This window comes from Cheilinus undulatus, linkage group 21 (genome assembly GCF_018320785.1).
Source record: "Cheilinus undulatus linkage group 21, ASM1832078v1, whole genome shotgun sequence".
NCBI lineage: Eukaryota > Metazoa > Chordata > Actinopteri > Labriformes > Labridae > Cheilinus > Cheilinus undulatus.
The window spans coordinates 19,603,665-19,619,249 of record NC_054885.1 but is presented as its reverse complement, the minus strand read 5'-3'; the positions used below and the strand labels follow the sequence as shown (position 1 = coordinate 19,619,249).

Here is a 15,585-nt window from a genome sequence, read left to right as displayed (position 1 = left end):
CCCTTTTTAGTTTTAGTCTAGTTTTAGTCCATAAAAAGTCCTCACATTTTAGTCTTAACTTTTAGTCCTTGCCTTTATTCTCTTGCCTAAATCTGGTACTCAATCATGGTGGTGTGCTCTACGCACCCTGCCAAACCTGGGGTTCCTGTTTTCTACAGCTGAGAGGCAAATTAGCTACAGATGCATTGTTTTTTGACAGATCTACCCACAGTGGAGAAATACCATGGATTTTGAATGTCCAAAAAAGAAAAAACAAATTACATTTTAGTCTAGTTTTAGTCACCTTGACGAAAATGAAATGTACTTTTTGTAAGTTTTAGTCTTCAAAGATCTATTTTTGGTTTGTCTTAGTCTAGTTTTTGTCATGGAAAAAGGCTGTCGACGAGCATTTTTGGTCATAGTTTTAGTCAACGAAATTAACACTGCTCACAGGCAAATGACAGATTGTCATTGCTATTATTTGTACAGCAGAAGCAGTTAAAGGCTGTAAGGTTTGTATGTTATAGCTGACTAAATCAAGTGAGGACCTGCTGCTGATATTAGTATAAACTTTCATTATTAAAACTGCTGAGTCACCTCCAGGCAAAGGGTTTATGATCTCTGGTGTCCTATGACAAGCATGCTGTCATGGTGACAATTTTTTTCAAGTTTAACTTCCTTTAATGCTTTTTTTCTGTTTTGTAACTCAGCATAATATAATCAAAATAATGAGTCCCATTCAGAAATGGCTGATATTATTGATATTGACAGAAGTAATTATACATAACCTCAGATTTGGACTCCAGTATTTAGGGCCTTTCTCAAACTGCCCCCTCTACACATGTCCACTCTGTTCACACTAATGCTGACTTACTCAACTGATCTAACTTCCGTTGTTCATCATGGGAGACCCTCTATAGGTTAAAGTTTCAAAATATCATCATCAGAATTCTTGGAAACAGGTCGTGTTTATTTCTGTGACTTGATGACTGAAATAAATAATTTTCAAAACATCGGATTGAAGTGAAGCCTTCTTTTCATAGAGTGTTTCCCTCACATCTTAGCTTTTTCTTGCCTTTTAGTACTAAGTTTTCTGCCAGCTAGTTCTGATTGACCTCCTATTACTGGACTGACTGAATGGATTTTGACTTTTTGCCTTTGCTTCTTGTGAGTTTGCTTTTCGTCCATTACTCTGGTTATTGTTACACAAAGCCTGCTGCTGTATTTAAACCCCACACTTTAACTGAGGGAGTAACAAGGGAGCAGAAGAGCCCCCAAACCAAGGAATTACAGCCAAATCTGATTATTCAGACCTATTGTCTACAGGCAAAAACCACTGAAAATTTTGTTTAATGGTAAATTGACTTGAAATTTGACTCTAAATTCATACACTGATGATGAAGACTTCTACGCAGAGTGGCCATCAGTATTAATTACTCCCATTCATTCGCATCCATGCACATTCACATGCCACTGACACAGCAATGAGAGCAAATTGGGGTTAAGTGTCTTGCCCATGGACACATCAGCATGTGCCTGCAGGACCTGAGGATCAGATCCCCGACCTACAGATTGAGAGATGACTAACTCTACCTACTCTACTGAGTCACCGTCACCTAAACCACAATCAAATACCGCACAAGTTTACACAGGCCTGTAAGTTATTATGACTCCCTTGAATCAAAAGGAAGGTTCAGTAAACACGAGGTAAGGGATTCTTTCCTTCTAAGATGAAATCTACTTTTCCACGAAGAGCCAAGCAACAGCAAGCAAAGTCACAGCAACTTTTTATCATATAAAAATTACTCCAAACAATTATCAAATACCTATGAGTTTAATACAGTAAGTATGTTTTAGTGGTTCATTGTTTTTGTTGTGAAGTAGACTGATTTAAACTTGTAGATTTACTTTCAGAATTGCATCAATAAGTTGATATTTCTACCAAGATAAGCTGTGGGCATTATTTATTCAGAGCAAACAGGCAAATCTACGTACAGTTAGACATGGTCTCCCGTATAGCTGAAATGAAATTATCTTTTCTTTTTAATAATCAGGTGTGAAACTGAGATTGCTTGCCCCTTGCACTAGACTATTATTGCCACTTATACTCTCCATGCCATGTTGCATGTGTTTATTGGCTGGCTTATGTTGTGATAATCTGCTTTCTGTAATAAGTTATGTACCAGATATCAAAAAGCAAGCTGTGTTCTGTCTCAACTTTGTGATGATACTGTTAAATAAAAGCTTGTTCACACATTAAAACAACCACATACTGAGTAAAATGTTCCTTTCTCAGAATTTAAAGCCAGGAGGAGAATTATTGACTGTATCATCAGGTCATTAGCATTCTGCTTATGTAACTGTTCTGAAGCCTATAGCCTGAAGCCTAACTTGTGCCAAAGTAAACAGAGACAAGATCCACTACAAAGAGGAAATAGTTGCTTGAGTCTTCATGTCTTAATTGTTGGCTGTGAGAAAATACTTTAAAAAGTAAATTTAACCTTGTTTTTGAGAAGCAGATGCTACAAATGACACTTGGACATAGGTTTACCAAAATAAGAGTCTTTTAATTCCTGACAAAAATAAAATGCTTTACATGAAAAAAACTCTTTTAAATCATTCAGAAAAACATGTACAACCCCATAATATCACAAAGAGAACATCTTTGTTCAGCATTATAAATTTAATCATGTACTAATCATATCCATAAATAAATAGATATGTATGAGAGCGTACATAAATTAGCTTGTAGCTTAAATAGTTTATTCCATGTGAAGAAGATATGAGTGAGTGCAAATAGAAGATCCAGTCTTCTGTGCAAGACTAATGTTAAAAGTATGGGGGAGCCCTTTGGTCCAGGTAAACTGCAGGGAGCTAAAACTTCATGTCGACTGTCGCCTCAGTGACGCCTCCTGCTGTTTTCTGTGGAGGGTCGCAGCCCGTGATTCAAAGGCACTGACCATCTGCTTCACCACCTCATCAAAGAATATGCTGGCGAGCTGAGAGTGCAGGAGAGACCTGAACTCAAACGACACCTGAAGACGACAAAGGAAAAATGTGAAAAGATGCAGTCTTGATAAACATTGCAAATGAAGTCAATCAGGCTTTACTTCTTTCAAATGTTCTTTCTTAATAAGTCTAGATCAGTGGTTCCCAAACTTTTCACAGCCCGTACCCCTTCAGACATTTGACCTCCAGCCATACACCCCCTACTCTCACGCACTTATATAATTTAGAAAAAGAAATGTGTCTGTAAGCCTCTTGCCAACCCCACCTCCCACTTTTACCATGCATAACATACAAATAAAATCTCTTAAAGTCAATTATTTCTCACAAAATAGATTTATTTACCAGCATTTTCAGTGAGCAACACCAGTTCACTTTTGAAAAAAGAAATTTACATTTCATTTTCAGAAGGGTGTCTGACTGAACATATATTACTATAAGAATCTTGGACAATTCAGGACAGATTTCCTCTTCCAAGCTGCCTCACAAATCCAGCCTACAGCCTCTCTGCCAACACTTCAGGCCTTTATCAAAGCTCACAATACAAACATTTGCCAGTTTGAACTTTAACTACTGAAACAACCAGTTGAAACCTGACAGGTATTCAAGGGCCAGCATACATGATAAATAATAAAAAATAATATACAAATTAAATCTGAAAATAAAAATAAAAGTGAATAATTTCTATATAATTTAAAATTCTTTTTGTTTTCAAATCACATTTTTATTTTTACTTTTCGTGTACCCCCTACGTCACTTTGCGTACCCCTGGGGGTACAAATACCCCAGTTTGGGAATCACTGGTCTAGATTTTTCAACATGTTCTACTAAAAGTGAACCACTTCCTGTCTAACTCTGAGCCAACCTAAGCCAACATTAAGGTCAACCTCTAGTCACTAACTTCTTAACACTGTTCTCAGCTCAACAGCTATTTCAGGTCAGGAACACTAGTCTGCTACGCTGAGCTAAATTTAGAGCATAATGAGATTTGATTCGATGCTTCCTTTCCGTCAGTAATCCATTCACAAAGGAGCAGGAGTGACCACTGAAGCACATAACCTGATCTCAAGGCCTATGACGAAGTTAAACTTTGCAAAATGTCACAATCTTTCACTTTTTCTTAAGTCAAATATCTGCAAAAATTTAACTTCCTTCATCTGATAAACTTACATAGAAGTCCACTTTACAGGAAGCCGGTTGATCTTTGGCTCCAGGGGCAAACCTCCATATTGTTTCAAGATGGCTGAAGAGGGATCCATCCGTACACACGGCCTGTTTGAAAACAAATTCCACTTTATTCATTACTGACCAAAAAAAGACAATGATCACACCCTGGGTTAAAACCACAACAAAGCTCTCCAATCTAATGCAACCTTCAAAAACTACTCAGAAAAAAACAACAGTCTCTTTAAACCATGTCAATTTTTCGTTTTTCTAATGGCGTTTCAAAAAAAATATACATCTTTTACATAAAATAAGATGATGTTGCTGTACCAGCAATAAGCCCCAAAATCTGAGTAATAAAATTTCCATTAATGTCTGCTCATGCCCTTTCCAAGAAAAAAAATCTATGAACTTTATATCGTTAAAAAAAATCTCCAACTTCTCTCTTAATGACCAAAAGGTCTAACAACTACCTTTGTAATAGATCACAGTGTGTCAAGGCCAGAAAAACTCGATCTGATCACCAGATTTTGATTGGAAATACTTTATACAGTGGCAATTTGGGGTCTTGAGTTGTATTCAAATATAAAAATAGAATACAGAGAAAAGTGAAGAGCCCTTTTGGGTCTCGCCCCTGACAAGTTCTCCAAATCGGCCGAAAAAAAAAAAAAAAAAAAAAAAAAAACTAACGCTAAAACTAATAAAAACTAGGCTAAACTAAAACAAAGCATTTCTGCAAAATGCAAACCAGAAGAAAAAAAAAATTTAACTGAAATAGAAAACAAAAAGTACAAAAAAAAAAATTAAATTAAATCAAATAAAAAGTAATGAAAAATCCAAAACTATTCTATCCTTGGTCCTGACTATATCACTCATCTTTGAAAAAGTTCAGATTTGCAGGAAGCTGTCTTCAGTGATGCTACATAGCAAAGTCTCAGGAGCAGGACCACGCCTCTTCCTGCATTTCCTTAAATTCAAAACTCAACATCTCCTCCACTTTCGTTCTCGTATTCTGCAACCCTCCCTCCCATCCTTTTGGTTCAGGTCCCTCTTGCATCCCATCTGCTGGTCCCTAAAGGGGGTTTGTTGTGCTCTAGAGCTATGGTGGACCACCTTAGCTTTCCCAAACTGATGTCAGCAAATGTTTCACACCACTGTCTGAGAAGAAAGTAATATACTGCATTCTGGCTGATTCTGTGTTCCTTGCTAGTGACAAATGATGTTTGTAATGATTTTAAACGTAATTTAGGACCTACCCTGACTTGATGGTTTGGAACATAGGTGACCTCAGAGGTGTAGCGCTCTAAGACTGGTGGGAAACCGATTTCAAGCTCCACCAGGATGTGGTTATTTGGTCCCTTTATGACCCGAGACTTCTTGCACCAGGGAACAAAGTTCTGGTACTGGTCCACATCTGCCACTATACTGTACATCTGCTCTGGAGTATACCTGTGCACAAAATGAAGAAAGATGCAAATCTAGTTAGTTTTTAATCAGCATTTATATATATATATATATATATATCATTATTAAATGTGTAGTAGGTACTTTTTGCTTCTCTTTAATTAAGCTTTTTTGAGGAGGCACAGGTAGGCGCACTTCTTTTATTTACATCTTGTTTGTTTATGGGTGTAATGAATAATTATTTTAGAAGTGGTGAATATCATGCCATGATGCTCACCCTAATGTCCGGCATTCGGAGTACTCCATCCTGCGGGCGCTGATTGGAGCAGCCAGGTTGATGAAGCTGTGGCTTGGTGTGATGGTAGGGATGTTCGGGCTGAGAGGCAGGCTGGCCCTTCTAGCTACCAGGGCCCCACAGGAGCTCAAGCGTCTGAGAACACACATTTATACACAGGAAGGCAGGAATGAATTAGTGGGAAATACACAATGATCCTCACTTTTATTTTCCTGCACGTTGAGCCTGTGTAAACTGCAAATTCGATCATCAGTAACTCTTAGCATTTATTGACACTTTATCTGTGGAAAAACTAGCGTTATTAATGTTTTTACAGGTAGGTCATCTGCTGCCTGTGTCAAAGGTAGGTCAAGACAGAAAAGAAAGTGACTCACACATGAAACTATTCAGCTACTCCTTCACATAACACAGGAAGTCAACTCTAGCCTGCTTTTAATAAAAGAGGGCATTTTAAACACAAGATAAACTTTTAAATTATCGAAATGAAACTTATAAATAGTTGTTAAACAAAAGCCTGTATAACCGAAACCTAAATTTACTGAAAGCATCAGGTTTGAGTACTTGTATGCTCCTCTGTGGGGAAACCACCTGACACTCACCTGATATTCGCTCTTTTAGTGTTCCCTCGTAGTACTTTAACAGAGAGAGCTTCAGAAACGTCCAGCAGCGTCTTTAAAACAAGATGAGTCGTTTTGTTGGCCATTGTGAAGTTTCTGTAAGAAAGTTTTCACAGTTTCCTTCGGAGAGACGCCCGGTTTTCGGCGGGCTGGCAGCAGCAGTAGAAAGCCGGTGTTACAGGAACATCAGCTTTGTTCGTGGTAAGTTGCTCATGTGCTCAACGAGGACAGCGGTGACGTAACACGGGGGCGTGGTGAGGTTTACTCTGGCCAATCAGAGAGGACACCTGACAGAGTTTCAAAGTTGACCTTGATGCCTTCAGAGGGAGTTGTAAATTTTAAATGCCATTACATTAAGATGAAAGAGCAATAGCTCATTATTCTTAAGACATGTAGGTTACATAGACTGATAATCAAGCTAATAAAACTTTTTTCAAGTTTAGATCATTCAGAGCAGGTGCTGGTGGAATAGGCTTCAAGTGGCTTATATTGTGGGACCTTAGAACCATGTGCAACTTGGTAAAAAGGCCAACATTTACTTTAATAGCTTTACGTTTTCTGGTTTTTAGTCACTTAATCACGTGAAAAAATCTGTAAGCATTCCATGTTTAGTATCATTGTCTTTAAATATTAATTTACTCACAATTATTTTGCTAATATAGGAGCCTTTGTTAACTATACTTGCTTGTACTTATCTCTCCAACCTATACGTGGAAACACTTTCAAGAAAAACTCTCGATGTAAACACACATACAGAATAACTTAATAGATAAAATACAGCTTTGACTTGTGAATAATTCAGACTGACATATGACATTTTTAAATCAAGCCAAAGTCTAAATGTCATGTGTTTGTGACATCATCAACTAGTGAATTGAGCAAACAATCACTGTGTGCATGACAAACCTGGACTTTGGTCCGAGAGCGCAGATGCTCTCAATCTTTTTAGGCCATACTACAATGCATAAAGCATGCCGAAGAATCACTCTTTAACCAACACATGGGAATTCTTAACATGAGTGGGGTTCAACTATAATGATCCTTTTGGTAGCACACAAATTGGAGATTTAAATATAAATATTCCACTAATGGATTTATGGTAATGATGCAGGCTTTCACCTTCTGTCTTGTATACTTAATAAAATCTACCACTGCTACAAGTTCACTATTCAAATGAGCCCTATATGTGTTCACAGCAGAGAACAAGAATCCATAAACAGCAGAATTACATTTTAAAGTAATGTGATAACTAAACTGACTTGTTTTACGAGAGCCTCATCCTAACTCTTAAAATATTTCTTTGCAGAATAGCAAAAGGCTCTGACAGCTTGGGTGAAACCTTCAAGCGCTCCTGTGTGGTAATACCGCCAGAACTCATAGTGCAGGTCAGGATCCATTTCTGGATCTTCAGACTGGAATTAGGACACCTGATCAGGGAAGGATTGGAAAACTGAGTGAATCCCAAAATAGGTCAGAAACGTAACTTCCAGATTTACAAATAACCCATCTCAACCAGTCAGAGATCATAGGGTTTAACAGACCCAGGCTGATCCAAAGGTTACCCAATGGATGGAGGCTATCCAGCTGCCCTGCTTTCATGTTAGATCCTTGAACTTCAGAACCCTTGCTGTGGGGAATTTACTGCACAGGTACCTCACATTGTCTAGGCTAGGTTTTGACTGCCCTGGTGTCAGTGTGAGAGTGTGTGTAAGTGTCGGCCCTGTTTTGCTGGGTGACCTAGAAAGCCTGCATCCTCTCAAGTCAAGCCAGGACTCTCTCAAGATAAGCAGTCTAGAGATTGTGTACAAAACAGTCAAAATGCTTTTATACAACAGGAGTAAAAAACCCAGGTTGAGCACACCAAACAAAATTGCCACTGATTAGATATAACATTGTATGTGGAAGTCAAATGTTGATATTTTTGCATTCATTGAATTGTGATAAGTAAAATAGCCTCAGATAAGTGGCATATAAAACATAAAAAATATAAAACACTGAGTCCTCCTTTGATGGAACCAATAAGTCAAGGTAAGTCAGCTTTATTCAGAGCACTTAAGACTGATTTCAAACATTTGCAAATAAGGCAAAAGACAGCGAAAGGAGTGTTTTCATTGCAAGAAAAAATGCATGTAAAGATTTATCAATCATCTGAGAAAATGATTTTGCTCATTGCACTGATGTAGGTGGAACCATCCGGTTCTGTGATCTTCATTTTGGTGAGAGGTGGAACGTCACCACTGGTGAAGTATCTGAATGCAGGGCTGGGTGACTGGATGGCATCCAGAAATACCTTTGAGACAAAGACAAAAAAAAACAACACAGTGGTAAGATGCTGCATCTGAGCCAAGAAATGATCATTGGAGGAACTCTGAGAGGGCTGGCTTATACAGTAGGTGCTAGTTATAGTTGATTCATCAAAAAGATTTGTAGATGAAGCCCATACAAATTACAGAATGACACGATTCTGCACTGTGAATGCTATTTGCTGAGAGAAAACAGACACCATATTCATGCTGGGTTTAGGGGGAAAATTACCAATAAATATCTAGATCTGCACCTTAAAACTTTAAAACTACACTACATGGACAAAAGTATTTGGCCACACCTGCCAATAATTGAAATAAGGTGTTTCAATCAGGTGTATAAAATCATGCACCTAGTCATGAAGTCTCCATTCATGATACAAAAGTGCTCATTCCAAAGAGCTCATGACTCCAGATATGTTTTTCCATATAGTGTATCTCTTGCAGAACAATTTTTGTAAAGCTTTTTTTATTATAAGATTAAAAAAAGTGAATGTTTGTGAGTGGTGTGACATGATTAAACAGTCTCTATATCAGCATCAAAACATTTGTATATCATCAAGATTCTCTTTCTTCTTCTACAAAAATAACAAATTTAAACACAATCCAAAGAAATGCTGTGTAAATGTTTCCATAAAAACAAATTTACATTTAAATCAACCCTATAACAAAAATATAGTACCCAAGATTAACTGTATCCACCTGTTGATACGTACTGTAACCTGTTGATGCAGACATGATTCATGGACTTACAACATACCTTTACAATGTCCTCTGTATCCTGTGCTGCATTTTGGAAAACGGCACCACAGTGCTGCAGGTACTTTTCATACAGGCTGAGCGTGTGGGCATCAACCTGTTGGAGAGACGTATCCCCAAGCTCCGCCTTTTGCAGGTTCACCAGGAAATCTGTGTTGACTGGTCCACACTCGATGAGACTCACGCTGCAGGATGCACATAGAATCCGTCATCTCTCTTTATCAATATTTACAGATTTGTTTTCACACATGTGGCCTCTAAAACTGAACAGCAAAAAAATACTTACTGTATGTTGAAGTGTTGCAGGAGGACTGCCATACTTTCACATGCTCCCTCTATTGCAAACTTACTGGCACAGTACACCTCATTAAAAGGCAGGCCTGTTCGAGAGCATAAAGTACAAAGGATGGTTATTTTGGCAATTTTATGCATGGGTGACAACTCCAAAATGATTTGTTTCTTCAATTTCCTATGAAATCATTTCAAAACTTGCAGATGTGTTGATATTCAGTGATTCCTCAACCATAAAACTGCCTCACCATGAAGACCTCCAGTGCTGCCAGTGACCAGGATGCGGCCCCGACCCTTAGCCTTCATGCCTGGAAGAAAAGCCTGGATAGTCCGGATGGTACCAAGGAGGTTGACATCCAGAATTTGCCTCATTGTGTCCAAGGATTGCACCTCCAGTGGGCCCATCAGTCCCACCCCAGCATTGCACACTGTGAGTGAAGATAAGCCCATTGAGATGCAGAAAAATACAATCTAAGTCAGGAAATGTGGATGCAAGACATACCTAGGATGTCCACTCGTTTCTCCACAACCCTGTCCCTCGCACTCAAGATGGACTGCTGGTCGGTCACGTCCATTTGGAGGATGTCCAGCGTGTTCCTGTGCAGACCTTTGACACACTCTAAAAGGCGCTCCTTCTTCGACAGGTTTCTCATTGTTGCATAGACTACAGACAAGGAAAATTCATTCATAGAGTACCATTCATACAAAGGCAGCTTATGGAAGAGTTAGAAACAAAACATTTATAATGTGAACATTAACTCATGGAGAGTATATGAGCCATTTAATGCCTTTTTTATCTTTTTTTTTTTTTTTGACCGTGTGATGCTAAAAACATAAATTTTGGGGGGTACGTTCTTCCCAATAGAATCTTGAAATTCTAATATAAGAAGCTGTAACACGTCAATAATAACCTCTCTACACTATTGGATACACTCAGGGTATTTGTGACCAAAATGCCCCACTTTAAACCTATTAAAGACACAAATTTGATCCCACAGCTACTAATGTTTAAAAACATGAAATGTCAGCCATTTTTCCACATTTGACATGAGGGAAAACTGCAGGCTTTCTTCCCTGGTTTCTAATAGGTTACTAGTGTAACAGTTTATTAAAATCTTATAATTAAAAAAAAGCATAAAAATCAAAGTTGTTGGCCATCATTAATATATTCAAGACTGTGATAATCCTATTTAAGGAAATCCAATTTGTGTGTAGTATATGAACAATATCAGGGTTTTGAAAGAGTTTACTTAAACTGGCAATAAAACTGCTATTTCCCTAAAATAATCAGTATTTGATATTTATGATCAGGTGTGATCTTGATTTAAAAAAAAAATCATGGGAAAAAAGTGGAATAAAGAAGTACATTAAAAAAATGCGGATTATTTTTTATTGTTGTGTATGTATGGCATCCATTTGTAGCCATGCTCATCCTGAGTGTAACAATTTATTAAAATATCAAATTAGAAAACAACAATTATACTAACAAAATTCAAAGTTGTTGTTCATTATTAACATATTAAAGGCTGTGATGATTCCCTTCAAAGAAATCCAATTTCTAAGTATCACATGAAAAATATTTCATATTTTGTGTTTTTTACATTACAAACATAATTGTATTTTGCACTTAAACTGACATTTGACTAATTGGCAAAACAGTATTATTTTATATAATAATATATTTATATAATCATACATGTTATTGCCATTTATGTAGGGTGTCCTTTTGTGACCAAGAATATTTAAATCTTTTTATTTATTTATTTTTTTAAAGATGGTGATGCATACAATTCAAAATTGTTGTGAAAAAGTATTTAGTTTGGGAGAATTTACAATTACGAACGTCAGGTGTCTGTGTTCAAACTGACATTTAAACTGTTGAATTTCCCCAAATTAATTAATTAATTGATTGATAATTCATGATGATCTGATCTGATCTTGATTTTTTTTTTAAAAATCACAAAAGAAGTTGGAAAAAAAATATCAACGTACATTTTTTAAATTGTTAGTTATGTATACTGCCATTTTTGGTAACCAACACCTTGACTGAACAATTTTTTACAAATTAAAACATAAAATGTGTTTATGTATAACGTAAAAAATATGAAAAATGACAATCAGTAAAATCATAGACTTAAACACAAAATAAATGTCAAAATAGCCTCAAACTGAGTGATTAGTTATCTGCTTTGTATGTTTTCAATGTTAATGCCAGGCCTCTTATCCTCAAACACTGGTCTTATCTCAGTCTTTAGCAGCCATTGCACTAAGCTGCCCTGGAAACCCCCTGCAGAAGTGCTGCAGCAATCAAATTTAGACATCAACACCTCACTGACTGATTTTGAAGCACTTAAAATGAATTTAAAAAATTCATTTAAATTAAAAGAGTTGCCGATTACTTGTTTAGATTCACTTAAACAGAGAGCATAAAGTGAAAGCTTTTCAAAATATTCAAAGATATCTGGCTGTTTTTCATTTAAAGGTCATATACAAGTTGTCAAACAGATCTCTCAGTCCAGTACCAAACACAGTGCAGCAGAAAATCACAGCATCTCTATAACAACAGTTCCTGCCCTAGAATGGGCTTCCAGCTAAAGAAGATGTGTGGTGCATATCAGCTGCTGTTACCTTTATATTCCTGATAGGGGTCAGAGGCCAGCCGGACTGCCAGACTGAGGCCGATCCCTGAGGAGCAGCCTGTGATCAGAACCACCTTCTTGTCCATTGAGTCTGGCTTACTCATGTTCAGTTTGCCTTGGAGAAACTGGAGAAAGAGGAAAGGAAAGAGTCATGTGAAATGTCTTCTTCTTGGTGTTTTCATTTTTTCACTGTCACAAGGACATTCAGCTCTTTTTATCAGAGAGTCTGTCCCCTCCTGGTTTTCCCATGTCCTTAAACAAGACGTTTTTTCCCGTGTTTTCCCATTCAGACATGGGAAACATTTGTTTTGTGACTTTTTAAAACTTAAGTGACATAAATGATAATATTGTATATTAAACATAGAATATATACTTACAGAATTGAGTGTTTCTGTAAGGTTGCATATCATTTTCCATTTCCATTAAATTTTACCTTTGAAAACACCTTTGCAAAACTTACTACACAAAACACTGCAATTTCACACTTTTAAATGCATCCCTTTGATGAGCACTTGGTGGCAGCAAACATCACAATATCAGTCCTCTATTGCTGCGCGCATGAAAACTTGCACTGACTATCTGCTGATTTCACTGACCACATAAAGTCTATGAAACTGAATATAGCCAAAAAGGAACAATGGTTTTGGGGTTTTATTCATAGAGATCACTGAGTAGCCATCCCATAAGACATAAAAATCCAAAATCTTTCCTTTTCCCTGGCCTGCTGTAAAAGGAAATTGCAGTTTCAGGCAGGTTTAGTATAAAGTTGCTTTCCACCAATACCCTTTAGCCTTGATAGTGTTGATTCATGATTATAAACCACACAGTTATGCTTTTAATAATCTAAATCTGTGCAATAATCTCAGTTCAAAGACATGCTGTAAGCTTTAAGCTGCATTTCCGCTTCTTAACAGCCAATATGAGATTATCCTTCTTTAACATAATCTTCCTGAACTTTATAGTACATTCCAGTGCATTGAATTTATGATTATGGGTAAAATCGATGTACAAATTATTACAGAATAATATTTACAATGCCTAAGCAATTTTTAGAAGTCTTGGGCTGGTCAACAAAGGCAGGGCAAACCTGCAAATAAAATCAAGTTGCATTTTAAAGCAAGAAATTCCAACCAAAGCTAAGTCTATTAAGTGATCTATCATGCAAGTGCTGAGCAATGGCTGGAAAGTATTTGGTGTAACTGCAAGATGACAATACGTGCATGTTGAAGAGTTTGCACTGGAGGGCAACAAAACCTTCCAACAATCTGTAAGAGTGGCTTTAAAGTCTGTTTTTTTGGTGTTGACACCATGGTGCATCCTATAAAAGATATTCATATTATCTGACTGAGCCTCACTGATAGAGTTGCATTCTAACATGATCTTACATTCCTGTTATCAATTTTTTTTTTACCTCATGGACATCTCTGTGCATCAGGACAGACTATCCAATGAGCCTCTGAGTTTCTGGTATGTTAAATGACCATTCCAGCAGCACACTTTGAAAGAATTTCTTCAGCTGTGGGAGCAGACCAAGTAGGAATTTCCTGCCATTTTCTTGCGTTCCTCCCATTGAGATGGCATCAGCTTGGCTGGTGTCCCGGAGTCTGTGGGACAGATAACGGCTGACCTTGAACCACATTCAAACGTCTACCACTTCCAGGCATTATAAATCTGACCTCAGAACTTGCAGTCATGCTTTACTGTATGCATTCAGTTGCAAATATTGTGCATTTTTTCACATTCCTACTGCTCTGTGGAGGAAATGCAGCACACACAGTGTCTCGTGCAAATTAGTTTAGCATAGGTGAAAGATCAAATTATAATTTAACAAAACTTGTGCATTTTGCTTTCTGTCCAACTTCCTCTCGCATTGGAAGTGAACTCAGAGGTACAGGCTGTACTTCATCCTTGAGTCGTCTCTGGCAGTCTATGGTCCATGGTCCAATGCAGCTGGGCACCGTCCTGCAACACGTGTCCCACAGTTTCCCTCTGGGCTGGTAATTACCAGGAGAAGGTCTAGTGTTGGTGCACAGTTGCCTGGAAAAGCTTTTAAACACCTCCTGGACAAGATAGGAGCACAGAACAAAGAGTAAACAGACCTCTAAGACCTTACAGTTTCCCTGCGGATGAGTGAGGACATCCCACGTGCACGGTGGTGTGTCTTAGAGAGAGTCGAGGGTTTGATGTGGAGGCAGCAGGCCGGCCTCGTGCTCAAGTGGGGAAAGTTATGAGAAGAGTCAGTCTTTGACTGACTGTGACTCCAGGAAAGATCTGCTACAGTTCGAAGGAAGAAAGAATAACAGCTCCCTTGTGTCAGTTTATGCATATGTACATCCTGTTGTAGGACCATGCTGAATAAGTCACGTGTGATGCTTTCTTGAATGCACTGTAGATGCACAATGTGCAATGTGTAGCAACACCACCTGTTGATTCAGAAGCAGAAGCATTTAACAGGATGTCCCATGTGAGAATGATAAGCGGAAGTGAAACAGCTGAAAACGTGTGCATGCGGTGGATGTGGTGAAGCTTAAATGTCACGCTACACCTATCAGCAAAGTCAAATGAGGTAAATGTACTGAAGGCATTTCTACTGAACTGAAATAAAGATCTTGACATTTCTTATAAATGCTGCCCTACTTTAACTTGACACGCAGAATAGACTGGTTTGCATTTCCACTGCATGAGATGGATTTCACATCCATCTGGGCAGCACCCCACAGATGGTGTTTGGGAAAGTAGAATTTAAAAAATAAATCTTGGAGAGATACATAACAGAGTAGGGAAGAAAGCTTCTGAGTGTGGTTCTTTGCTCTTCTTTTAGTGAAGAAATATTGTCCTGTTCTGAAGAAACTTCTACCAGTCTCTTGACCGGATGCCGGCTTGCAGTCGCTTCAACTAAACAACAACTGTGCATCAGTTTGAACCTATGCAAGATTGAGAGGAGTCTGAGTGCAGGCTACTCTCGCTCCATTTGTCTGAGACACCAGCTCTTTCGCAATGGAAATACAAAGTAAAACTAAAAAAAACAAACAGATTAAACCACCATAGGGATAGGGTAAGGGTACCAAAAGATAAAAGTTAAAAACTTGACCTGTAAAACCTGATTTCAAAATGTAAACACTCTGTCT

General features: G+C 37.9%; 2 protein-coding genes across 2 annotated transcripts; both read right to left on the bottom strand.

Annotated features, from left to right (window-relative positions):
- Positions 1 to 2,525: 2,525 nt before the first annotated feature.
- Positions 2,526 to 6,697, bottom strand: si:ch73-141c7.1 (coenzyme Q-binding protein COQ10 homolog, mitochondrial). The gene is made up of 5 exons (XM_041817016.1): positions 6,448 to 6,697; positions 5,831 to 5,983; positions 5,406 to 5,598; positions 4,156 to 4,257; positions 2,526 to 3,014 (listed from the first exon to the last, which is right to left on the bottom strand). Exons 1-5 carry the CDS (start codon positions 6,549 to 6,551, stop codon positions 2,862 to 2,864), a joined length of 705 nt encoding a protein of 234 aa, XP_041672950.1. The 5' UTR covers positions 6,552 to 6,697; the 3' UTR covers positions 2,526 to 2,861.
- A 1,806-nt stretch (positions 6,698 to 8,503) lies between these two features.
- On the bottom strand, positions 8,504 to 14,727 carry hsd17b1 (hydroxysteroid (17-beta) dehydrogenase 1). Its single transcript, XM_041778092.1, has 8 exons — positions 14,557 to 14,727; positions 13,869 to 14,061; positions 12,447 to 12,582; positions 10,321 to 10,482; positions 10,067 to 10,246; positions 9,814 to 9,907; positions 9,529 to 9,712; positions 8,504 to 8,755 (listed from the first exon to the last, which is right to left on the bottom strand). The coding sequence occupies exons 2-8, from the start codon at positions 13,887 to 13,889 to the stop codon at positions 8,606 to 8,608; spliced, it is 927 nt and encodes a 308-aa protein (XP_041634026.1). The 5' UTR covers positions 13,890 to 14,061; positions 14,557 to 14,727; the 3' UTR covers positions 8,504 to 8,605.
- Positions 14,728 to 15,585: the final 858 nt, after the last annotated feature.

Coding starts and splice junctions, on each gene's coding strand:
- hsd17b1 (XM_041778092.1), bottom strand. CDS start 13,889: ATGCACAGAGATGTCCATGAG. Junction 12,583..13,868: donor TGCACAGAGATGTCCATGAG/GTAAAAAAAAAA, acceptor CTCTTTCTCCAG/TTTCTCCAAGGCAAACTGAA. Junction 10,483..12,446: donor CCCCTATCAGGAATATAAAG/GTAACAGCAGCT, acceptor CCTTGTCTGTAG/TCTATGCAACAATGAGAAAC.
- si:ch73-141c7.1 (XM_041817016.1), bottom strand. CDS start 6,551: ATGGCCAACAAAACGACTCATCTTGTTTTAAAGACGCTGCTGGACGTT. Junction 5,599..5,830: donor TCCGAATGCCGGACATTAGG/GTGAGCATCATG, acceptor TTTTGTGCACAG/GTATACTCCAGAGCAGATGT. Junction 3,015..4,155: donor CCTGTAAAGTGGACTTCTAT/GTAAGTTTATCA, acceptor TGTCGTCTTCAG/GTGTCGTTTGAGTTCAGGTC.